Genomic DNA, 26,702 nt, shown 5'->3' with positions numbered 1-26,702 from the left:
TGAGCGGTATTGCCGTCTCCTTACTTGCACGATTTCTCATTTCTGCAATCTATCCTGTATAATATATGCTCGCCATATGTGTGCTCCATGCCAATAAAGTCGTCGAAAGTAATCGCTTTAAGTCTCTTCATTCTGCGTTCGTCGATTCACCTGTCGTGTTTAGTGGGCAAGCCTACCATGTAAGACAAGTCCTGCGTTCTGCACCTTCAGGGAGGCATTTTCATGGTTGCGGTAATTTTGGGCGTCATGCGTTGAAACGGTAGGAGGATCAGCAATGCTACAAATAAGGTTACTTAGTGCAGCTTTTGCTCACAGCTGTCTCGCGCCGCATTTTTACGCAGAAAAAACGCGAGTATGGTACGAGGGCAGAATACAGGTACTATCGTGCATTTCTGTGAGCCCTCAGAAGGTGCCATCTCAATTCATTGGAAAGGTGTGATCTCTTTTCGCGACACCCACTGCGCCAATTTTAATTAGGTTTTAAAGCTAAACTGCTAGCCTCTAGTTGATCAGGATTTCTGGCGGCGCGTCCTCTCGAAAAAAAAAAGAAAACCTTCACCTTCCCTCTCCCTCATCACAAGCTAAACAGAGCACAGACAACCACCCTTCGCCTGTTAGACAAACACGTATTCCTCACTAACACATTACCACAGTATCTATTGCGACATCTACCCTAGTAACACCTCCAAGATCTGTAAGACTCAGGCAGCATCCCTTCCCCACATGCTAAGGCAATGCAAACGCTAATATCCGACAATTGATGCTGTGACAGACCCTCTCGTCGAGATGGCACGCCGCCCTGCGTAGCTTCTACCTCGACGACCAACCCTGGGCTACACAGCAAGCCTGCGAGGCGGCGAAGAGGAAAGACATCGACGTCCCCACCTGGGAGGCCTGAACCCAGCCAACTATACTGCTGGTTCAAATAAAGGTTTGTTCCTCCTCCTCCTTTAGCGATTGAAGCGAAAAGTGCTCATATTCTTTGGTCTCACGCATACAGCATAGAGCGCATCATTCGTTTCAATAAAGAACATGCACAAAAGAACCATCCAGACCACATCGTTGATAAGGCGCTGCTGATAACAACGCGAAGCACGTAGCGCTCCTCGCATACGTTTTCCGGTAAAGATTACTGTTGCGCAAGTTGCAGCGGCGACGGCAGCTTGCGACATGGGTAGTGACGTCACTATAGCCTCTCCTATATAAAAGAACCAGCCTAGCAAATGATTTCAATGTTGGCGCAGCACCTCTATGGGTCCCGATCATCATCATCATCAGCCTATTCTATGTCCACTGCAGGACGAAGGCCTCTCCCTGTTAGAGGTACGCAACGCATAGTTAGGAGTCCCAAAGAGCAGTGTGAATACGAAGAGCACAAAGGGAAAAAAGACGGCAAAACGACAACCGGCGGCGCACTGCGATAATTACCATTACTACAACTGCTCTAACTTACTATTCCTACCATTACTCTAGAGCAATAAAGCATTGCATACCCCTTTCAGCAGTTGTAGTGGTGGTTTTCAACAGCTTCGCTTGACATCCACTTTCGCAGGACCAGGATGACGAACCAAGTTTTATTTCTCGAAATCAAAAGTTAAGCGCTACCCTCAAAAAGAAATATTTATTTAGATAATCCACAAAACTTATCGACTATCACAAAATGGAAAGAAAAAAAGAAGCAGGCCTAAATTATGGGGTCTTACGCTCCAAAACAACGATATGATTATGAGGCACGCCGTAGTGGAGGACTCCGGAAATTTTTACCACCGGGAGTTCTTTAACGTGCACCTAAATTTAAGTACAAAAGAATCAGGTTTGAAACTGTATAATTAAGCAATGAAAACGATATCACAATTCTGTAAACTACACCTCTGCGATTCTAAAGCTATAAAAACATTATCTATTATGCATTTTTCTTAAATATATCACGTGTGAGGGTGGGATATGAATTGGACTTTCGCACAACCGTATAGACAGTGCAAGGATTCCTTATAAGCTGTAATTTTACATACCACTCCGGTGCATTTTAAATACAAGAATGACTTTCATACCTGGGATATCTGTTGTGGGTGCGGAATTGCGAATTTGTAGATTTGTGCTGAAGTGTTATGGATTTTTAAAAATATTTATAAACAATTAGAGCCCCTAAATCAGTATTCTGCGCACTTTTGACAGCCGATAAAAGTTGCCTCTTCAATGCCACTGAAATGGTTTCAGCATTTTTCTACCGAGAACATTTCTGCCTATTACACGCACTTTAATATCTTCCTCTTAAGCGTAGAAGACATGCAAGAAACGGAAAGGACGGTGGTTCAAACCTGTTACCTTGCAAGTCTAAACTTTCTAATCTTGCATCTTCATCAGCTGTGTCAGATTTCTGTCTTAGTAGTTCCCGGCCCATAAAGTGCTCTGAATTCGGCATCTTTCAGTAAACGTCGTTTATGCTTTCCCAGCAAATAGAAAAAGTCGTAACATCATCTTTGAGTGAGCTTCGGCACTCTGATATGCTTATCTGTTTTTTTAGAAAACTTTTAAATAATTGCTCTTGTCTCACTACAACTTTCCTATATAAAATTTGTCTCATACAAAACTGCTCGTCTGTTCCGCTGTCCTCTTTGTTGCGCAAGGTTACTTGTTCATGATGTGAGATTGTAAATATGTGAGTGACATTTTATACATCCACAACTATTTATGTGTGTTCTTAGCTACTGGTCAGCCTGTACTGTCTGCGCTTATCGCTCCCAGACCAGAAAAGTAATTATGGTTGTTTTCTATGATAGAAATATGTACACGAAATCTGCCACGTGTTCAACAAAGCGCAGTAGCTTTGCTCTTTTTTTTTCTGAAGCAATTCACGACGCAATTTGCGGCGTTAGCTTGGTCAAAATGTTTTCTACTCGCGGTAGTTTATGGGCAGGGTTTTAACTGCACCGCATACTTATACTGCATGCCGAGTATTTCTGAAGTTGCATGTTTATTGAACTGACAGCCTCGCAACACCTTTGCACTTAAGAGGAAGCTTTAGCTTGGGTGCTCCTATCCAAATGCACTTAAAAGGAGAATTCGTTTTTCTCGGCAACCACTGCACCAAATTTGACGAGGTTTCTTGCATTTAGAAGACAAGCTTGGAATGTACTAGCTGTTGGTATAAAAAATTTTATTTACGTTGTCAATTTTTATAAACAAATAGCAAAATCGTAATTTTTAGAAAACGAAACTATCAAGTCTACAACTCTAACTCAGCAAGAAAACGTGATATAGTAATTCTGTCAATTGCATTTGATAGTTCATCTGAAGCGGACAAAATTGATATGTTACAATTGAATCTAAATATATTAAGTAATATAAGGTAACGAATTCACGCAAGATGTAAATTCGCATATCAAATTTGTGCCCCTTGAGTGATATAATAAATTCCGTTTACAGAACCGAGATATTTGTTCTTGAAGCAGAACTATTATTTTTAAACTGCGTGCGTCTATTTCTTTTTTTCAGACATGTGAATTCTTTAAAATTTGTTCAACAAAACTCAAGCCGTAAATCAAACTTACTCTTTCAACAGTCATTAGAATTTAGCTTTCTCTCTCAAATCCACCAAATTTCATTATTATCGGTCCAGGGGTTTTTCTCAGGAAAGCGTTTATGCGTTTTACATGTATTTGAATAGGCCGCGTGAGAGTTGGGCAAGAGCTAAAGCTTCCTTTTAAGCTCTGATAGAACGCTACGTAACTTGGTGTGTTAAAAAAGTGAGGGCGAAAGGGACACGTGCCGAATAGATTGGAGCTGCTTTGCTTAAAAGGACACTGCACCAAATCAGTTTAGACTAATGAATTAGGCTTGCATAACTACGTTGTCGTTAATTGTCCTGTAACAAGTTGATTACTATTAGAGAAAAAATGAAGCCCGGGCTCGAATTCGTTGAATGACGCGCCGCAACTAGAGGGCCATTAGGTCAGCGTGTTTTCATGAATTTTGAAGTGCTTTGTCGTATTTGTGCCGTGGTGCTGCAACGCAAGTTCTCAAAACTCGCCTAATTCAGTATTTTTCTCTTTCTAATACATTGTATTCAACAATCTGCAGTAAGAAGAAAACTAACTGAAGCGCCGCTAATAGCGTAAAAATTGGTGACGCCACGGCGAGATAGTGTGCAAACTTGACGGCGCACTCACCTCAACCCATCTATAGCAAATGGGGACAGGGCACTGCGCTACCAGTTGACGCTGCGGACAGGCGACGCCCTTATTTACGGCATACCTCCGTATCGAAAAACTCAAACTAGAGATAGCAGAGCAATTGCGCTGACTCAATCGCTACTAGTAGTGCATAGACACAGATTGCTTTAGTAGAAATCGCTCGTTCTCACCAAAGCCGAGTAGTTGACCGCGAAACACACTGACGCGCGTTGAAGGACGCAAGGCGCCAATCCTGAACGCGCTCACCTGACTCAAGTAGTCCAGCACCGTGAGGATCGGGAAAGGCAGGCCCTTGACAAGCGCCTCGTGGTATTCCTTGCGCAGCGATGTTGGCTTCGGCCACGCAAACTCTTCGTTGAAGCGAATGTCGGCACTGCTGTTGCTTCCGGCTTCGACCACGTACGTCACGTTCACCGAGTACAGACCGACATGCACGCCCAGCAGCGCAGGAAGCCGTTCCGCCGAAAAGGACCTGTGCAGAAGTGGACAAAAGGAAGTTGTGCCACATTGCGCAGAAAATGTCTAGTCTGCTCTGCCCACTAATTCGTTAGCTCGCCTGAAGAGCCCAGCGATGCACCATTCGGAACATGGCTTAGCAGCTACGGTGTTGCGCTGCTATAAGTACGCGGTCGTGAGATCAAATCGCTGCCGCGGCGGCCACATTCCGATGGGGGCGAAATGCAAAAACGCTCGTTTTGCGTACGTTGGGGGCACGGTAAAGATCGCCTGGCGGTCAAAATTAATTCGGAGTCACCCACTATGGCGTGCCTCATAATCAAACCGCGGTTTCGGCCCGTAACACCCCCAAATTCAATTCACTTCTGCACTCGGAGACTTCGTATTGAGAACTCTGATCGTTAACATTTTTCGAAAGGGTTACTGCAGGCAGCCTTTTGAGCACGCAATGCTGTAGTCGTTATCAATACTAACATTGTTTGTAACCATAGGCAACTTTTTGCTGCCAGATATAGCGTGAGCCTCCTTCGCCCAGTAAATTCAAAGCACCTCGCGTGCGCTCAGACTCAAAGCACTTATCAATACTCAGTGCCTCTGCAGTTTGCTAAAGATTAAAAACAAAATCTGCAGTTTCACTCGAAAGGCGGAGCATTGATAGCGATAGCGAAGTACTACACAAATACGCGAAATAAATTTCCTACTTTTGTTGGCCATACAAATTGCAGTAAGCTTTTGATTACTAAAGAAAGTAGGCATTCTCGAAGTGGAACTTAAGTTCGCGGATCTCCACTTGGTGTCGGCACCTATACAAGTGACAACGTAAGCCAACTCTAGCGACAGCTACCTTATAAACAGTCCGCTGTAAGCTAGAGATAATGTACTCTATGAAAGGAACGCCTGCTCCGGTTAGGACATAATTGCGTTGTGTTCTGTTGTCCACATTTTCCTTGCTTGTACATGTTGCGCAGCACTCTAAGCGAACTGCACGGTGATTTTTGCTCTGGCATGCACGCACCACTACCCATGCCTAGAATGTCATGCAAATCGCCCCCCTCGCGAAACAACCTGCCACTCCCCAGTGTGTGGCCGTGAGTAAAGGCGGAACTAAGCAACCCTCGCTGTGGCGTGTGCGACAGCCTGCAATTTTGACGAAGATGCGCCAGGGCCACGGGGTATTCCACCCGACCGCGAGTAGGTCGAGTGAAATCCGGAACGCGCAGCTTTCCAAGGTCGCCGCCCCAACCGTCTTCATCGCCGACGCTGTGACTGCATCCGTTCTCATCGCTGTTGCCGCCCCGACGTGAAACACTCCCTCACGGCCATTGTTCAACCTTGACAGCTTGGCCTAAATGCTCAGTATCGCAAGATAATGCCTATCGTTCGAAGGTCACTACTACACGACAGTATAAGCACGCGACACTTTAGACACATGACTGCCGATAAAAAAAGTTTGTGGGTGAAATTAGTTCCTAATATGTCATGCCTGTGCCAAACATTGCTTTCAATTAAACTCTGTTCATATTTTTTTTTTTTTTTTTTTAGAGTCTAGAAGGTCTTATAGACATATAGCCACTCAAGGTGGCTGGAAACATCGGCCGTTTACGTCCTGCCAGCTACCGGGCTCCACCGGGCGTCTCGTAATGCAGCGCCTCTGTGTCTCAGAAGCGGCGCGTCGGCAGCAGAAGAAACACCGCCGCAAGGTGCTCAACGCGCGGCACGGCCGCCTGCCGCGCTCGTGCCGGCAGCAGTGCTTCGCCGAGCATCGCGTCGCGCTATACCGCGACAGAATGAACGACGCTCTCCGTGGCGCGCCACGAGGGTCCACATAATCCCTATGCAAATATTGTTAAAACATATTGCACAAGAAACCATCGACGATCTTACCGATGTAAGCGAATACGTTTGTAGAAAGCTACTGGCTTCATTAAAGGTGAGCAAATGTTGAATACGATTATATGTTGCAATGTTCGGGAAGTGCTTGTTCTTCGATAGCGTGATTTCGCTTAGAACGTAGCCACTAAAGAGCGCATCCGTAGCGGCCATACATGTACACGCCGTCACGTTGTCTCCCAGCGCCGAGAACGCGCTGGCGCGCAACCGGTTCTCAGCGAGTGTGTGATTCAGCTTCCATTATTTTCTGAAAACTATCATTATTTCCACTGTTATAAGTGTCTCTGTGCCGTTTCAGCGCGGTTACATGCACATGGCGTGATTATTATTTATGCTGTATGTGTTGCTTGTGACACACCATGTGCCACACTGTAAAACTGCTTACAACCTTAAGAGGAAGCTTTAGCTCGGGTGCTCCTATCTAAATACATGTAAAAGGAGAATTCGTTTTTCTCGGCGACCACTGCACCAAATTTGACGGGGTATGCTGCATTTAAAAGAAAAACTTAAAATCTAGTGACTGTTGGTTTCGATTTTTTGATTAAGGTCGTCAATTTTTTATTAAAGATGGGCAAAATTTGAAAAGTTTCAAAAAACGAAACTATCAAGTTTACAACTCTGTAACTCAACCACTAGAAATGATAATACAATTCTGTGAATTGCATCTAATAATACATCTAAAGCGGACAAAATTGATGTGTTACACATGAATATAAAAAAAATTAATCATAGGGAAATACAACTTTTGCAAAACCGTTGTAACCAACGTAACAAATTCACGTAAGATGTAAAATGACATATTGCATTTGTCCGCTTTGAATGATCTAATGGATGCCGTTTACAGAACCGCGATATCAGTTCTTGATGCAGAGCTATGAATTTGTAAACTTCGTGCTTCTATTTTTTTCAAACGGTCAAATATTTGAAAAATCGTTTTAAGAAAATTCAAGCCCTAAATCAAAATTCCGCTTCCAACAGTCACTAGAATTTATTTTTTTCTTTCAAATGCAACAAATTTCATCAAAATCGGTCCAGGGGTTATCTCATAAAAACGTTTTTGCGTTTTTACATGTATTTGAATAGGCCGCGTCGGAGTTGGGCCCGAGCTAAAGCTTCCTCTTAAGGGATCTTTCTTGTCGCACTGGTAACACTTTTCCCGTTAGGGCCTTGCAACAATTTATGGCAGCTGACAACGGAGCTCTAAATAGACGTGCGATGAGAAAAGACTTAGTTGAAAGCTATGCAATCATTCTGGCAGCCTTGGGCGCACAGAAATATCTGACACGAGAGTCTCATATCCATCCCTGTGAAATTCTCCGGTCAGATATTTCTGTTAACATTTATAGGGCAAAGAAAAGCACGACACAAGAGAGGCGTTTGCGCTAAGCACTATTAACTTGCAATACTGACTAGCCCACCAGTCTGTTCGGTTGAACATTTCTGTGCACCCAAGACTGCCAGAATGATTGGATAGTTGTTCAACTACGTCCTTTGTCATCGCCCGTATATTTAGAGCTCCGTTGTCGTCCTCTATGAATGTTACGCGCGAAGCCAGCTCGTCAAATGGGCGGCGTTTGTCTCAGGCCTTTTCAGTGTTTGTCAGTGCAGGCGTCTAGGAGCACCGAGAGCCGATAGTGTCGTGTGCGCCATCATACGCTTGCACGTCGCGCGCGTTCACCGTGTGAAACGCCGCTGTAACTTTTTGTAAGGCCCTAACGCTCGGGGTGGTACCCGTGTGACAAGAGCCTTAAGGATGTGAAAATTTTTACAGGGTACAACTTGAATATTTTGTGAAGAGTGCTATTCGGCGTTTATCGACATTTTATTTTCTTGCGTGTTTCAGCTTGTTTAACTCACGTGTACTGTTTTACAAAGCGAAGAGGAGCAGCCACCATCTCACATGACACTAAACTGTCTTGTGCCGACAGGTAAAAATAACCTCAACACAAAAGCCTCGCTTCACATACATTCCACGTGTCCGCAGAATTTGCATAATTTCTTTTGCCTTCACTTATGGTGATGGTTAAACATGCGGATGAGGAGGTGGTTTGACGACGGCCGTCGTCATCGGCATGCTGGACACCAGTAAAGGGCAACCCAGTTTTGACCTCGCTGGCAGCTGTAAAATGGGAAGCGGTACGTCATGCCACAATCCTTCACAAACGGGAACTGGAGCCTGCAGCTAGCCTATATACTCCTAGAGGTGAAACAGTTAACACGCCACGCATTCCAACAAGAGAAGCACAATGACTATCACGAGCAGACGGTGTTGATCGGAAAAGTAGGCATGTGGTTGTCGTGTTTCGTTTTTGCTTCTGAAGTACACCTTACCTAATGGCTTAAAAAGCAGAGCCGGCAAAAAAGGACGTCCCGCCTAGCAATCATTGCCAATATATATGCTTTCATCGTTTCACTGGGCTAAGACAGCTTGCGAGATTCACCACCACCGCGCCGCTTGTACGCAGCGCAGCGAATTCGGTACCGGAGATCTTGTCCTTCGCTGTACGTGCCGCATTTTAGCCGCTGCGGTAGCTTAGGTGGTGGTGAAAAACTTTATTGAAAGGGGGAAGGGTAAAGGTGGACGTGGCTGAGGGATTGGGCTCAAGTAAGGCCCTGAGCCTGCTTGGCCTTCTCCGCCCAGTCCACCAGTTCAAGCTGTCGGTCGACGTCCCCGGAACAGAGCCAGGCTGTCCAGTCAGCCTCGATGCTGACGGGGGGGATGAGAGAATGGGAGCGCGGTGCAATCCCACATTATGTGTGTGAGTGTTCCTGTTCCTGAACAGAGCCTAAATTGGTCGCTTTCCTTGCCCCCTGTGATTTCGTTAAGCGGTAGCTTAGTGAATATGGTGTTGGGCTGCTTTGCACGAGGTGGCGGGATCTAATCCCGGCCACGGCGGTCGGATTTCGATGGGGGCCACATGCGAAAACACCCGCGCACTTATATTTAAATGCACGTTAAAAAGCCCCAGGCGGTCCAAATTTCCGGAGACCCTTACTCTATGGCGTGGCTCATAATCAAATCGTGATTTTCGTACGTAAAATCCCACAATTTTCTGCCGCATTTTGTTCACGGGCTTTCGCTGCGCGTTGTATTGTCCACATGTTGAATCTTTAACCAAACTGTAAGAAGTGTCGGTTATATTCAAGCATTCTTTCCCGTAAAAATTACGCGACTTTGCCTGTACTGAGACAAAACAGCGAGATTCCATTTATCAAGCCATGCGCACAGTCCGAAAAGGGAGAAAGAAAAGAACATCAAAAGGGTTAGTGTGCAATTCGTAAAGCAAAAAAAGGAGGGTGCGCAGTTTCTTCTGCCGTCTGCCCCGAGAAGCCTGGGTTCCGCTGTAGCAGATGGTGCCAGAAGCCTTCTGCAGTGTGAGCTCTTGGGTGAACGACTTAGCATGTAAGTGGTTGCTGCAACATAAGATTCTGTCTGCTACATCTGCCGAGCAGCTATAGTTCGGTAAGTGCGCTTTGAGTTTGATGAAGAAGACGAAGTGATTCTTCTAGAGACCACTGTTCCTTCGCGCTGCAGTATTTTTGGCTTTTTCCAGTGTTTTACTGGGAGACGCCGCTCCCATTGCCACGGCAATGAAAGTGGAGTCGGTAGAACGCCGACGCGATGTGAATACTTCGGCAGGAACCGGCCCGAGGAAAAGAAATTGCCCTCCAAGTCAAGCTGACAGCGAGGACACTGTGTTGTACTTCTGCTCAATCGACGACGCCTCAGATGGCGAAGGCTTCGAAAGAGTGGTACACCGGAAGGCCACGAGAAGAAATATCAGCGGACGATCTCCGTCAAGTGAGTCAACCGTAATGCCACAGCGAAGGCCATAGGCGCACACAATTTTTTTTTTTGTGCCGGACACACCTGCCGACAATATCAACCGTTTTAGTAGACAAGCGATTTCCGTTTCTCTGGAGACTCTTGTCGCAGGAGAAATCAAAGAGATCAGAATTAATAATCCAAAGAACGTCCTGGCTATTCATGTCCACAACCGAAGCGTAATCAATGCTTTGATGGCAGTAAAGCTCGTAGGCAACATCAATGTCCATTACCTCATTCGGCAGGACAACAAAACCATGGCTGGTGTTGTTTATGATATTGACACATCGATTAGCGACAGCGACCTGCCCATTTTAGTCAAACCTGAGACAGATGGTGTTGCCTTACTGCAAGCTCGGCGCCTTGGCAATTCGACCTGTGTAAGGCTCGTGGTTTAAGGTGACTGCCTACCATCACATGTAAAGGTCGGCCACTTTCGGCATGTGGCACGGCCTTTCGTACAGATACCACTTCAGTGCAGAAGGTGCCAAAGAATTGGACACGTGAGTGCTGCCTGCCAAAATACAACGATATACCCACAATGTTCCGTACAGCACGACATTGACACTTGCCGTCCAACGGAGCTCAAGTGCCCAACTCGTCAAGGCTCACACGCTGCATCCTCAAACGACTGTCCACGCCTAAAGGAAGAGCAGAAAATCTTGACAAAAATGGCCAGAGACGGATAATCAGACAGATATGCTTCTGCTGCGATAAGGCGACATCGCTCCCGGAAACGAATGTCTACGAACTCCTCTTCCGCTTCAAGATAGAAGTGTCTTCCAGCAACGCCACCTCCTGTGCCATCTGTCTCCAGTAAGAGCACGAATGTGAGCGAAAAATATCAGCCATACAGTTCACGTTTCATTAGGTAAGGTGTGCCCAGCACTGCCAAAGACATGCTACACACCAGAACCATATCGCATGACTCCCCACTTAAAGTCCAATGTCGCTTCAGTTGACCAAATGCGAGACAATTATTCACAAGTAATTGCTATGCTAAAATCACTCACGAATGTCATGCGTCTACTACTGACAAACATGGACACTGCGGCTGCTCATAGCGCACTGCAAGTACTGTACGCACTGACTCCAGTGCTGGAAAGCATCTTGTAGCACTATGGTCTGCCCCTCGCTGCCCTTCCACAATGAAGTCAAGAAAACATCTTTATCGCAGTGGAATGCCCGAGGCCTCAAATCAAGATTTTCACATTTTAGACATTTTGTCTTCGAAAACCGTTTTCCCATCCTCGTAATTTGCGAACCGACCGTGCAGAATGTTACACGCATTTCTGGCTATGAGGCATTCATGTCCTCCACATGTGGTGCTGTGAGCAAGGTAATTGTGTATATTAGATGTGATCTGACATACGTGTCGCTCCCAGTCCCGCCTTACGACGAGAAACAGTAGGTTTGTTTAATTGTAATAAGGAAGCTTACGTTCACTCTCGCCGCTGTTTACATTGCTCCTTCAAGTTGCTTTGACTCTAATCGACTGCAAGACCACGCGGGCCCTACGATTCTCACCGGAGATGTTAATGCTCACCATCCGCTTTGAGGGAGTTTGAAGATGGACTCCCGCGGAAGGAGACTAGCATCCTTTACCACGCAGCACGACCTTTACTGCCTCAACAATGGTAGTCCGACATATTTACGAGGGCTTACACACAGCAGCCGCCTAGACTTGACCATGGTTTCTCGACGTCGACGTGCAGTTGTTGCCAGACATCCAATCACATGGAAGCGACCATATCCCAACATAGCTGAAGACCAAGGGACTATTTAAATGCTCCTCCATGACTCTCCCGCTAATTTACTGGTCGGCGTTTCGGTAACAGATGGAGAAAGTATGTCAGCAAGAGAACCATCCTAGCCTAGAACACGAAATTCAAAAAGCCATGCAAGAGGCTATATGCTGTTTTCAGCCTTTCTTGAAATATGAATAAATTGAAGCCGAACTGCAGCTACTACGAGCGATTCCACGGCGGGCTGAAATGAGATAGAGGAGAATTAAATGCATCCATGATCTCAGAGAGGCAACGCGGATGCAAAAGAAGATTCAACGCCACATAGATGCACTACAATCTCAAAGATGGAAACATTTCAATGAGTTGTTCGATGCACGTCAGCGCTTATCTCACGTATGGAGAACCCTGCATGGACTTCGTGTATCACCGCAACAGCGTGTTTCTTTCAAATGTCTCGCTTTGCACCAAGGCGGCACAGAAATGGACATTGCTGGAGAATTTTGCTCAATACTTGCCAGCTTGCAGCCCCAACGTGCATTTACACCAATTGCCACTCCTGTCCGTCGGTATTCCCGCATGGATGTAATGTTTCTTGTGGAGGAGCTTGAAACGGCACTTCCGACTTGCAAGCTCTTCGTCACCTGTGCCGGACGGAGTTACCTATGCGACGCTCGGCAATATTGGGAAGAAAGCGCGACTCATGCTGCTAAACCATTACAACGAGTCTTGGCGCAACTATTTGGCTCCACGTGAATGGAAATGCAGCTGCTTGGTTCCAATACTCAAACCTGGTAAATTAGCATTAGATTTGTCATCGTACTGACCCATCGTTCTGGCCAGTTGTATAGGGAAAATAATGGAAAGAATGATTTTGACGGGCCTGGAATGGTACCTGGAAAATTACAATGTGCACCTAAATGCTATGGCTGGCTTCCGACGTGGGCGCTTATCCATAGATAACGTCATCGATTTGGTGACGTTTGTTAAACATCAAAAAGGTATGAAATGACTCACTGCAGCATTATTCCTTGACATAAAAAGCGCTTATGATAATGCAGCCCATTATGCCATTATAGAGGCTCTGAATGAAGCCGGAATTGGTGGCCGCACTTTTCCGTGGCCATGCAGTTATTTGACCGACAGGCACTTCATCGAGATGATCGAGGATGATGCCACGACTCAACACCATGCATTCCGTGGAGTACCACAGGCGGAGTATTGAGCCCGACGCTATTCAACCTAGTGCTCGTTGGCCTAGTCAGATGCTTGCCCGACACAGTTCGAGTATCAATATATGCCGACGACAGTTGCATTTGGGCGCCTGCTGTGACACGACTGCAGGTACGAGCACGGCTCCAAAAGGCAGCTACGTTAACGTCACTGTATTTGCGAAAACAGAACTTAGAGCTGTCTTCAGAGAACTGCTGCCTTGTTACATTCACTCGGAAGACAATGGAGCGTTACTATTTAAGTGTCAATGGGCAAGCAATTGCGAAACGCATGGAAACACCGCATCTAAGGGTAATTATCGACCGGGACTTATCATGGAGCCTGCACTTGTCATACGTAAAGAAGTGGTTAGTGACAATAATACATCTCAACTTTCTCGGCAGAAAGTCACGGGGACCATCCATGCGGTCAATGCCGCAGTTTTATAAGCCTTGTTCCTTGGTTTCGCAAGGTACAGCCTCCCTGTGCTTGGTAACACCTGCAAAACGAACCTGCCTGTACTCCAGGGACTACAAGCTCAAGCCCTAAGGAAGTGTCTCGGTCTTCCGAAGTGTGCGTCTACAGAATCAACGATTGTCATAGTTCGAGATCACCCAATATCAACGCACTTTGTAACCGACGCCCTCAGGGCGCATATTCGCCACGTTGCCTGACTACCTGCTCACCATCTTGCCGCTTTACCCGCAGAAAGGCCGCACACAACTCTCAATCGTATAATTGTTGCCGATCGTTCGTCGTAGCCATCGAACTACATGCCTGCAGCAAGACCATCCTCACCTTTATGGCGCCTGCACAAACCTGAAATACGCCTCACCATCACAGGAATCACGAGGAAAGCTAACATGCCGTCGTTTGCCCTGAAGCAGGCCACATTATGACTTTTACATAAGGCGTACAGTGATCGCGTACATTTTTACATCGATTGCTGAGACACACTTCGAAATTCAGCTGTCGCTGTGGTGATACCAACAAGAACCGTCAAACTATAGCTAAAAGCGTCACGTGTATCATCCACAGCTGCTGAACTGGTAGCCCTGCGTGCGGCTCTTCATTTCATTCAGGAGGAACCACCCCATACATGGTCAATCTTCTGCGATTACAAGGCAGCTCTACAGAGTGTACTCTCAGCCCTGCAACTAATCACATTAACAGCTCATCGAAGAGATCAGACAAGTCCACCATCGCATAGTTGACGAAGGACACGATATATCAATAGTTGCCTAGTCACTGTGGCATACATGGCGATGATCGAGCAGGCGCATGTGCCCTATCGGCCCATGACGGTGTCAACTGCATTGCCATTTCTCTTTCGAGAGCCGACGAAGTGGGAAAACTTTCTTTACTTGCACATGACCTAACATTAGCTCAGTGGAATTAATCCGAGTTCACAAGTGCACGCCTTCATACCCCGGACCCTAATTTACAGCTCCGTATTCCGCCCGACCTTCCACGACGTAACTGCACCTTTCTAGTCCGCCTGTGGCTTGGAGTAGCATTTTCGAATGCATACTCCTTTCTTATCGGATTGGCCAACTGCCCATTTGGTGACTTCTGTGGGTGCAATGAAACAATCGCGCACCTTCTTGTGAGTGTCCTCACTTCAACCCTCAAAGAGCGGTCCCCTTAGCCACCCAAGACAAACTGGACAAGGGCCCAATAATAGAAAACAACATGCTTGGAAACTGGCCACCGCGATGATCAGCGCGATCCGCTGTGAAGGCGCTGCTGCGGTACTTAAAAGACACGGGACTTTCTGACAAATTGTGACGGCACATTGTGTGAGGTAGGATTGGACGGTGACACTGCGCAATACTCCGCACGCCTTCTCAGACTGCGTGACAGTGCCCACAGAAACAGTTCGTGTGTATCGTTTGTACGCGTGTTTGTGCATGTATTTTTCTTTTCTTCAATTTTTTATCCTTTTCTCTCTCACCTATCGCCTGCCTTTGTCCCTCTCTCAGTACAGGGTAGCCAACCTGAGATAATCTTTGGTTAACCTCCCTGTCTTTCTCTTGCCTTTCCCTCTCTCTCTCTCTCTGTTTTTGAGTTTGATAGTATTTTGAGGGTTGCGTTTACCTAAAAAACCATGGTTCTAAAGTAGTAAAAGGCTTTGCATTTGGAGTGCAACACACATGCTCGCCGAGCTGGGCATTTACGCACCGTGCATGGTGCGTTCCTCGGAGCATGCGCATGCGTGAATTGTCGTTCACGTCACACGGAGGAACATTATGAGAACTTTGCAGTTTCAGGTAGACACGCACCTCTATGACAGCTGTCATCATTCCGCCCACACACTCTGCTCTCGCGAAATGGTGGCTCGATCATGCAGCTTCAATGCGGTCTGCGCTCACGGAAACGAGCGTCGCGAATACACTTGTTTAGACTTGAGCAAGCGTGATCGAGTTGGCGAAAATAATGACGAGGCACCAATGCAATTTATTTTTCTTTTTCACCTAGACGAAACTTTTAATTTTTTTCGTCCTGTCATAAATCCCAACTTCACCATATTAATAGGAAGTTATACTAGGAGAATGCCAGCAAACTTGAAATTCAAAAAAATCGAGAAGCAGACACACACAAAGCGACAAGAAGGTGCTTCTCGATTTCTTTCTACTTTCAAGTTTGCGGGCATTCTCCTAGTATAACCATTACCAACTAGCCCAACAAGCCGCTCTCATAATAGGAAGTTAACTAGATATCTCACTGTACCTTAAGCAAGAGTTCAACGTAAGAATGGTTATCAAAAAAGAGGTCACTGCATTCTTCGAAGCATGAACCTTTTATTGACGAAGCGTAGTGCCTTTCATGCGCATTGTTCTCTTTTATCACGCTTGCTATGCAAGCGCTGAAATTTTACTACATATTGCAGCGGTTTTCACAAGCATAAAAACTTGGACTTGAGGTTTATTTTTCATTTCGTTTACCTCCTTCCAGAACACTCCTTGGAATCAACTAGGTCGCAGCACAAATGCAATGGAAAAACCATCGGCCCGTAAAAAGGTGCTAAGTCTAAAGTTTTCGATAACAGAAGCCCGCTGAGTCATTTTGGTACGATGTATTTTTCTACCTATAGCATCTCTTTTCAAGTGTCCAAATCAGAATGGAATGTGGCATAGTGAGGGCGCACTCGGCAAAAATTTTCTATGCCCAAGAACTGAAAAGGCAGCGGCGCAAAAAGACACGGACGAAGACGAGGCGAGAAGGACGGGCGCTGAACTTTAAACATTTTTGTGAATCATTCACGAATCAGCGCTCCATTCATGAGTTCACCACTAGTTTATGCCACCTAGTCTCTGTCCGCTTGTTTTCTTATTTTCGTCGTGTTTTTTTCTTTTTTACGCTGCCACCTTTTGTACAAACGCGCCTAATTTGCCACATTATACTCCGTTCATTTTCTGCCAAACAGCTCGTGCAATTCTCCAGTGTGGACGAATGTTGAAGCTGTAGCATCAAATGTCTTTTTTCGTCAATGATACCAGAAAGCTCTTGTGAAATATACCAGTTACTTTCTATCTTTTGACTTGTTGATCAAGATAGTTTGGCAGCAGCATTACTGCTTATGCAAAATTCACTCATCAGTATTCCAGAATAAAATAACTGATTGTTCTTTCTTTCATTGCAGTTAAGGCGGACACACCAAACCTGCAGTGCACTTGTTCCTTGTCAATACTGTACCACCCAAAAATGTAATATTACTTGCCGGAAGGAGCAATAGCCGAAGACATTTTGGTACCACATGGTTCCATTTTATTGCTAGGCACATCACATATCGTCTTTATTGCGTACTCCGACATAGTTAGCCGATCATTGGTGTATATTGGTGAACTGCGGAACACTATACAATTACACAAGCTCATTATTTTTTCTATTAATCTGACTCGTTTATTTGTTTAGATTGCGTTTTGACTTCTTTTTTCAGCTCCAGTGACATCCAATATATTCAAATAAGTTCTGATACTCTTTTATGTTGGTATCAGCTATCGCGTGGATTTTATTGCCAGCTAGATTTTTTCGCTTTTTTTTTTCAACTTTTCTTGCTTCAGATACAATACATAACAAGTAACGTGCAAAGTAATGTGAACGTACCACGTAGAACAGGACGACTCTGCAGCAAGTGGAATAAAGAACACTTTTGCACTAAACGAGTGAATCTATAATAATGAATGCTAATGAATGTAGCAGGTTCGTTTTTATTGGAAAACACAGATCGAGAATATATAGAAATACCGATAAAATTGTTGTAATTATTATTGCTTGTCAATGGGGGGCTGTGCAATAAAATTACAGAAGGCAGTATTTTTTTACAGGCAATAGCTGTAAATATGGCGGCCTTTAATTGCAGTATCATTGAATGAAATAACAGTAGTCTGTGCTTTACAGGGTAAATTCTTACAAAGGTGAGGCGTGTTGTTGGGGTGTCGTGGAATGAAATTACAGACGCCTGTACTTTTTACTGGTTGTTACTGCAAATATGACGGCGCGTTATCGCAGCTCTGTAGACGGCATTACAGATGGTGCATAGTTTACTGGAAATAGTTGGCAGCCGATGCTGGCGAGAAAAATCCAGTAAGAAGAGCGGCGATTGTTTGAGCGTGTGGGCGACGTCCCGCGCTTGCTTCGCATCGCATGGCGAGCGCTTCTGGTCCACAATAAAGTTCTGGCCAAAATAAGCGGAACACCCGCCGTGGTTGCTCAGTGGCTATGGTGTTGGGCTGCTGAGCGCGAGGCCGCGGGATCGAATCCCGGCCACGGCGGCCGCATTTCGATGGGGGCGAAATGCGAAAACACCCGTGTACTTAGATTTAGGTGCACGTTAAAGAACCCCAGGTGGTTGAAATTTCCGGAGTCCTCCACTACGGCGTGCCTCATAATCAGAAAGTGGTTTTGGCACGTAAAACCCTATTTAAAAAAAAAATAAGCGGAACACGAGGTGTTTGCCTGATGCAGTCGATGTTGCCTTCTCATTTAATAGTTGGATGTGTCTTGTTTCAAATGGATTGCATTGCTTTGTCATAAAGGTTCAATTGACGTCACACGGTCATTGTCACGAATTCCGTGACCTGAGAGATCGGTGATATGATGCTACTTCGAGCACGGGATCGCTCATAATTTTAAACTGGCTCTTTGTTTCTTCATATATTAGGTAGCAGCTGTCACTGACATATCGGTCTTTAAAAGGCGCTATAGGCAGAACTGAAAGCTGCGTCCGGTAAGATATGCACAGGAGGCGGTCATTCCAGGCTCAGGGGCCCAACCCCGCCCGGGAAGAAGTTTAGGGCGTTATTAACAGTATTCAGGAAATGGGTCTCGCGAGCACAGCTAGTTTACATATCGGGGACCGGCCGGTGTCGCTATTTCGCGTGCGCACATCCGCCCCGTCGTGATACGGCAAACTGATCGCGCCAACAAATGCGAATCGGCGCTGGGCAAGCGACGCGTTGCATTCACAGCCGGGCAACCTAGTCGGAGCCAAGCAGGTCGCGCCTGTCTGGAAAGAATCGGCCCACATCGCAGTGACATCGGAAACATCTGCGCTGTCGCATTTGCTTTCCAGGCCATGTCACCACACAGATAATTATATTTTACGCGAACTATCGCAGCTTCCTACCTCGGTCATCTTTGCTTTAATTCACCGGAAAGCTTATCCCGTCCGAAATTCCATAATTCACCGACGCCCCTATAGACTCTCAGCGAGTATAGTTGTGCCACAATTATGTTGTTGCCCTCTTTCTTTGCAAGTTTGAGGAATGTATTCCGGTTTTTCCAACCCAAGTCCACTACACCTCAAGATGCTTAGCACTTGCAGAGCATGATCCTATCATTTTAGGATTGGCACGCAGCGCCATCAGCTCGTTCTTTCGTTTCTTGCTTGGAAGTGTTGAACGAGGTTCTTGTTGCATCACTCACCGATAGTAGGTTTGCGTCCGGCCCTGACCGACGTGCCAGCGCGATCCGTGCACGCTAATCAGTATGGAAGCGCCCACGAAGAGGCTGAAGACCACGGTGACCACGGTGACGGCGCGCTCCTTGCGTATTCCCGGCACAATGGCGAGGAATGCCGCGAGGAGCGTGAAGAAGGCCAGGTACACGAGCACCTCGGCGCGGTCGGCGCTCACCGCGGTGCGGTTGTCGCTGGTGTACAGCGTCGGTCCGCCGTTCTCGCGGAACGCGTCGAACCATCCCGTGGTGCTGAGCATGGCCAGCTGAGCTTGGGGGCGGCTGTCTTCGCCACGTGACGCCACTGACAGCGCAGCAGCCTGAACACGAACAGTCCTGCGAATCCCCGAAGGAAGACTATGTAACTTCCACGCAAAAGATTATTGAGCGCTAAAACAAGTCAGACATGTTCTTGTGCTTCTTTGTAATCGAGCCTTCGCTTAGCTGAATTAGGAAGGAACAGCGCCAACTAACCCGACCACGACAGGGAGAACAACAAAGGTCCTGTGTCGTTCTCCCTCTCGTGGTCGTCTTAGTAGGTGCTGTTCATTCATAATTCAAGTATGCACCATCTAGCCCAAGTCAATGTCGTTCTGAAGCTTCACTTACCGCTCAGCCCTCTTTGCTAAGCCCCGCAGGAGCAATCGTAAGTTGTGGCTTCTTGCGAAACCATTTATGCGCAGCACACATGGAGTTTAATTACATTTTGGAATAAGTGCATTTGGCTATAGTTCACCGCAGCACGGGGTACCTGATCAGGTGTATATATATCTATATATATATGTATATATATATATATATATATGTATAATCAGACGCTGGTTTTCGCGCCACACCAGAGGGTGTACCATTCAAAAAAGAAAATAAAGACGAACGTTATGACATACGTTAATACTGACGTTTCGGCCAGAGGACCGGCCTTCGTCGCAGTGTGCGTATATATTGTGTCCCCGGAATTTCCGGATATGCGTACCGTCATATCCGAGCAGCACAAGGACGAGAGCTTACAACCGCTCTTCGCGGCAGCACAGGAGTCACCTGCAGGCAGTCGCTTTCGCCTACGTGATGGTGGCGCGCTGTATAAGAAGAGCTACTCGACCACCGGTGCACGCTACCTTTTAGTTGTCCCCAAGAACCTTCGCCACCAAGTATTACACGCCATGCACGATGACCCAACTTCCGGTCATCTTGGTTCCACACGTACACTCTACCGGGCTCAAGAACGTTTTTACTGGCCTAAGATGCGGAAAGATATCGAACGGTACGTCGCCAGCTGCTCTCAATGCCAGCGCTACAAGCGTCCGCCACAAGCGCCACATGGCCTGCTTCAACCAGTTCCCCCTTCTAGCGTCCCCTTTGAGCAAGTTGGTATAGATCTTCTGGGCCCTTTCCCGCGATCCTCCAAGGGTAATCGTTGGGTTATCGTTTGCGTAGATCACCTGACCCGCTATTGTGAGACCGCCGCATTGCCATCGGCCACAGCTACAGAAGTTTCTATCTTCTTGCTGGCTAACGTTATACTCCGACATGGACCTCCTCGCATAGTAATCAGCGATCGTGGGCGACAGTTTACCGCGGACGTGGTTGAAGAAACCCTTCGTCTGTGTTCATGTAGCTTCCGCCATTCTACGCCCTACCATCCACAAACTAATGGTCTGGTCGAGCGCACAAACAGAACTCTTGCCAACATGCTATCCATGTACGTCGATTCAGCACACAAGAATTGGGACAGTATCTTGCCTTTCATTACCTATGCCTTCAATACCGCGAGACACGAGACCACTGGTTACTCACCATTTTTCCTTCTGTATGCTCGTCCACCGCGCTACACCCTCGACACCATATTTCCCTACTTCGCTCATGACAACGAATCAATTGATCAGATCCTATGTCGAGCAGAAGAAGCGCGACGCCTCGCTAGGCTACGCACCCTAGCATCGCAGGACCGGTCCAAGATCCGCTATGACGGGCGTCACCGCCACGTTTCCTTCGATCCTGGGGACCTTGTGTGGCTCTGGACGCCGTTGCGGAAGCGTGGCTTGTGCCAGAAGTTTCTCGCCCACTACGTCGGCCCTTACGTTATTCTGGAGCGCCTCAGCGAAGTAAACTACCGCATTGCGCGTGTCACGAGCAGTGGACGACGCTCGGCCAAGGCTGAAGTGACGCACGTCGCGCGTCTGAGGCGTTACAACCCACGAGATGACTGACTCGCCCGGCGGGCTTCGTCTGCCAGCGGGGAAATGTCACAAGCTGTCATGAACCACGCCTGCCGCGGAGACAACGAGAAGAAAGAAGAGAACGACGTTGGCCAAGCTGCCGCGAGACCGCTCTTCAACAACCGCGCCTATCAACCAGATTCCTCTGGTTCTGCGTTAAACACCTCGTGTGTAACAATATATTGCTGCAAGTCACAAGCAGCGCAGCAACCGATCAAAAAGGGCAGGACAATTCAATTGCAGGCCAACTGAAAAACGATCGCGCAGGGACCTCTTCCGCAATGCGTGAGATCTTCGTCTTCCTCTACGTGCCGCGTACTAGATGCGGCATTTGCCTCCCTCCAGAGTGAGCATCGTCCAGATGCTCACCTAGCGGCAGGAAGATGTGTCCGAAGAGGTGTGGGCACTTCATTCCGAACAATAGGGCTTCATGCGCACAACGTGCACAACTTCTGGTGGACGTTACCTCGCCATGGAGCAAGAAGGCCTGTAAGGGATGACCTCATAGTTCAAGTCGCAGAGGCGCCGTAAAACCTTGTACGGACCAAAGTACCGCCTGTGTAGCTTTTTTGAAAGCCCTCACCGACGGATGGGACTCCAAACCCCGACTTTGTCACCTGGCTTATATGTGATGCAGCGGCGCCATGGATTGTAGCGTCGAGCGTCGTAGACCTGTTGTCGAGCGATTTTGACGCGGGCGAGTTGTCTTGCTTCTTCAGCACGTTGAGCGAAATCTTCAGCGACCATGCCTATATCACCGCAGTCATGTGGCAACATCGTATCGAGCATCGTCGTCACATCATCAGGCATGAAGAAGGCTAAATGGTGTCATTCGCGTTGTTTCCTGTTGAGCAGTGTTGTAAGTGAATGTGATGTACGGTAGAATGTCATCCCAATTTTTGTGCTCCACGTCTACATAAATACTCAGCATGTCGGCGATGGTATTGTTCAAGCGTTCTGTTAGGCCGTTCGTTTGCGGGTGACAGGCTGACAGGTGAGCCGTGCCGCTGAGGCTAAACACTCTCTTTAGAAGTGTAGCCGTAAAGGCAGTTCCTCTGTCCGTTATTATCACCGCTGGCACACCACACCTCAAAACCACGTTTTCAATAAAGAATCGCGCTGCTTGCACTGCGGTGCCGCTTGGAAGGTCCTTGGTTCCTGCATAGCGTGTCAGGTAAACGGTGGCAACTATTACCTACATATTGCCAGTATTGGAAGTCGGGAATGGTCCGAGAAGGTCCATCCCCATTTGGGCAAATGCGGGCGTAGGCATTTGGACTGGTTGTAGTAGCCCACCTGGTTTCAGCTATGATGGTTTGCATAGCTGACAATCGAGGCACCTGCGCACGTAATGTTTCACAAAGGTGGCTATCATTGGCAAGTAATATTTCTCTTTGACTCCGGCAAGTGTGCGCGTGTAGCCGAGGTGGCTAGATGTCGGTTCATCGTGGCAGGCTTGCAAGACCTCATGACGGAGGCACATTGGGACGACAAGTAGGCGGCTGCTTCCGCTTGCAGAGAAGTTCTTCTTATAAAGAACATAATTACGGAAGCAGAATGGTGGGAAGCTCTTTGCAAATGTTTTGGGCGCGCTTGTAATCTGGCCTTCTAAAATTTCAATAAGCGGAATCAGTTCGCTGTCTTCCCGCTGCTGACGAGCGATCGTGGTCGTGTCCAGAACACCTATAAAAGCTATGCCTTCGTCACCTTCTGTGACTTCCTGCTCAATCGGTGACCTTGAAAGGCAGTCGGCCGTCGGAGTGCTTTCGTCCGGACTTGTCCACCACTGTTATAACGAATTCTTGAAGCCTTAGGCTCCAACGCGCTAGTCGACCGGACAGGTCCTTCAAGTTCGTCAGCCAGCAAAGTGAGTGATAATAGCTGACGACACTGAAAGAACGGCTATAAATATACGGGCGAAACTTCAAAACTGCCCATACCATCACAAGGCATCCCTTTTCTGTGGTTCAGTAATTAGACACAGCACGTGAGGGCGTCCTGCTTGCATTTGCAATGACTCTCTCGGCTGGCTCTTGCCACTGCACGAGCACAGCACCTAGGCCTACGTTGCTAGTGTCCGTATGAATCATGGTAGGAGCGTTCTCGTCAAAGTGAGCCAGTACAGGATGCGTTTGTAGGCGCTGTCGGAAATCATTAAACGCTGCTTGTTCTTCATTGCCCCCATACGAAGGCAACGTCTTCTCTTGTAAGGCGCGTTAACGGTGCACCTATATGCGAAAAATTGGCTATAAATCTTCGGTAATACGAGCAGAGACCTAGGAAACGCCTCACTGCCTTCTTATCCGTTCGCGTTGGAAACATTGCGACGGCCGTGATCTTGTCGGAGTCAGGGCGGACGCCTTGATGACTCTCAACATGACATAAGAACTGTAGTTCCTCGAAACCAAAGCGACATTTTTCTGCTTACAGTGTTAAGCCGGCGTACCGGATCATTTGTAGAACCTCCAGCACCCGTCTGCGGTGTTCCTCGAACGTTTCCGAATAAAAAAAAACTATGACGACCTCGAGGTATACGAGGTATGTCTGCCACTTCAGGCCTGACAGAACCATATCCATAAGTTACTGAAAAGTTGCTGGAGCTGAGCATAAACCGAAAGGCAGGACCTTGAATTCGTAAAGCCCATCAGGCATTACGAAAGCAGCCGTTTCTCTGTCTCTCTCGTCTACCTTGATTTACAAAGAGCCACGTTTGAGGTCCATCGACGAGAAGTAGCGGGCACGCCTCAGCTTGTCGAGAGAATCATCGATACGCGGTAATGGGTATACGTCTTTGTCACCCGGTTCCACTTACGGTAGTCGACACAAAAACGTAGATTGACGTCTTTCTTTTTGACCATCACTACCGGCGATGCCCACGGACTTTTTTATGGTTGGATAACGTCGTCGTCGAGAATTTCCTTCACTTGCTCTCGGATTGCGTCGGGTTCTTTTGGTGCTACACGGTACGGGTTTTGCCGGATTGGTCTCGCTGTCTCCTCCGTGATTATCCGGTGCTTCGTCAGTGGCGTCTGACCCACTCTGGATGTCGACGAAAAGCAATCGCGAAGCAGGTGCACAAGGCGCTGCCTTTCCACTAATGATAAGCTCGCGCTCACGTGAAGAACAGGCAACGGTGCCGAAGCGTCTTGCTCTCCTTGTTGTAATGCAAAGCATTCGTCGAATTCCGCAATCTCGCCGAGGTAAGCAACTGGTGCGCCTTTTGCAATGTGTCGTCGTTGCTTGCTGAAGTTTGTCAGCAGTAGTTCTATTCGCCCATGCACTACTTTGATGAGACTTCTGGGCGTGGCAACAGCTTGGGTGAGCAGAATCGTAATTATCTGCTCGGCAATACCTTCCCCCTCGTAGTCTGTGTCGCACCTGACGGAAACAAGACGGCAAGATAACGGTGGTACGGTCACGTCGTCTATGATGCGCAAGGACTTGCGTTGTAGTTCTGCAATTTCGTCCCCAGGAAAGGTTAGTATACCTTCAGGAATATTGATGACGGCGCCGTACTCGCGTAAGAAATCTATACATAAGATTACATCTTTGCATCAGTCGGGGAGAACAACAAAATTTCTGACGGATGACGAATCCCCTATGTTGACTCTTGCAGTACACTTGCCAGTCGGTGTCACTAGCTGGCCTCCAGCACCTCTAATGTGCGGCCCTGACCATTCCATTTTCATTTTGTGAAGTCTATCCGCCAGATTTTCAGTTACGATTGAAAAGTCCGCGCCAGTGTATACTGGTGCCGTCATGTCGCGGCCCTCAATTGATACAGTAAAATCGGCGCTAACAATCTTTTCTGTCGTCAAATCATCCGGCTGTATCAGCTTTTCGTTCGACGGAAATGGGGAATTTTCGGCACTTCGACGTGTGGCAACCTTCGCCCCTGAGGTCGCGGCCTTCAGTTTCCTCGGCGTGGGCTGGGAGACCGCCCTCGGGCCATGTCGATGGGACAGCGTCTTGCAGCTGGAAAACGATGTGCCGGAGAAGGGGAGCGCGACCGGTAACCGGTAGAATCGACTTGTTAGCTCGTTGAATTCACGTCGATGTTCAGTCGGCTGCCGTCAAAAACATGACGAGAAGCAGTGGATGGGAACGCTTGGTACTCTTCGACGCAATAAGGGCAATGACGGCAAATGTGGCCCGCTTCCCCAAAGTGGAAGCACAAGGGCCCGTGGTCAGCTGTGCGCCAGATGTCGGTTCTGCTTAGCGGTGGTCGCGTCGGTTGTTCCCTGTGGTGGTAAGATGATGCCGGGGCTCACTGCTGGTAATATTGCGGCGTCGGCATCGGAGGTGGTGGTCGACGGACAACACCTGCGTAGCTGGGCTGCCACGTATGGGAATTTGGCTTGGGAGCCGCAAACGATTGCTTTATTTCTTGGCGCACAACTTCAGCCACCGACGCAGCTGTGCATTCATTTGGTGTGGCAGTGAGCTTCTTAATTTCTTCCTGAACAATTTCGCTTATCAGCCGGCGCAAGCAACTCTCGTCTGTGACCGTCACCGCTGCGGCGCTTGCCTGTCCAGTGCTGGTCAGGTGACCGTGCTAGCGGCTGCGTAGGTGTAACGCGCGCTCAATGGCCGTCGATTCTTTAATAAATTCATCGACGCTCGTCGGCGGGTTCCGCACAAGACCGACAAACAACTGCTCCTTTACGCCGCGCATGACGTGGCTGAACTTTTTCCCTCGGGCATATCGGGGTCTGCACGATCGACGACAAAGACGAGCCATCTCCTCAGCGAACACGGCAACAGTTTCAATCGGCTTCTGAATCCGTGATTCGGGAAGACGCTGCGCGTGGTCTCGCCTTTCGGTGCTCCCGAACGTATGGAGGAACTGGCGGCGGAACTCAGCCCAGCTTGGCCAGGTTCCCTCGCGATTTACGAACCACGTGCGGGCTCCGTCTTCAAGAGAGAAATACACATGGGATCGCTTTTGTCGAGCATGTCACTCATTATACTTTGCTACGCGCTCGTATTCCTCGAGCCAGTTTTCTGCATCCTCCTGTAGGCATTGCTGTGGAAGCTCACGGGAGATTGTGGAGTCAGAAGAGTCACCTGTGCAGGGCCTGGGTGTGCCATGGCTCGGGTACTCGTGGTAACAGGCAGACTTCCTGGTAGGCGACCAAATTCTGAGCTTAGGCCTAGTAGGCGGCGGCTGGCACCGTGAACGGGTGTTTCAACGTGCAGAAAATGT

General features: G+C 47.7%; 1 protein-coding gene across 2 annotated transcripts in view; it reads right to left on the bottom strand.

The window, feature by feature from the left end:
* Positions 1-26,702, bottom strand: part of LOC126539981 (dual oxidase maturation factor 1-like) — a 229,305-nt gene that overhangs the window by 20,702 nt on the left and 181,901 nt on the right. For both annotated transcript variants that reach the window (XM_050186808.2, XM_050186806.2), the window contains 2 exons: positions 19,251-19,616; positions 4,440-4,665 (listed from right to left, as the gene is read on the bottom strand). In XM_050186808.2, coding sequence (XP_050042765.1) covers positions 4,440-4,665; positions 19,251-19,540 — 516 coding nt within the window. In that variant the 5' untranslated portion in view covers positions 19,541-19,616. The remainder of the gene's footprint in view (positions 1-4,439; positions 4,666-19,250; positions 19,617-26,702) is intronic.

This window comes from Dermacentor andersoni, chromosome 2, assembly GCF_023375885.2.
Source record: "Dermacentor andersoni chromosome 2, qqDerAnde1_hic_scaffold, whole genome shotgun sequence".
Taxonomy (NCBI): domain Eukaryota; kingdom Metazoa; phylum Arthropoda; class Arachnida; order Ixodida; family Ixodidae; genus Dermacentor; species Dermacentor andersoni.
Note: the sequence above shows the minus strand (reverse complement) of the source record. Positions and strands in the feature narration are given on the sequence as shown.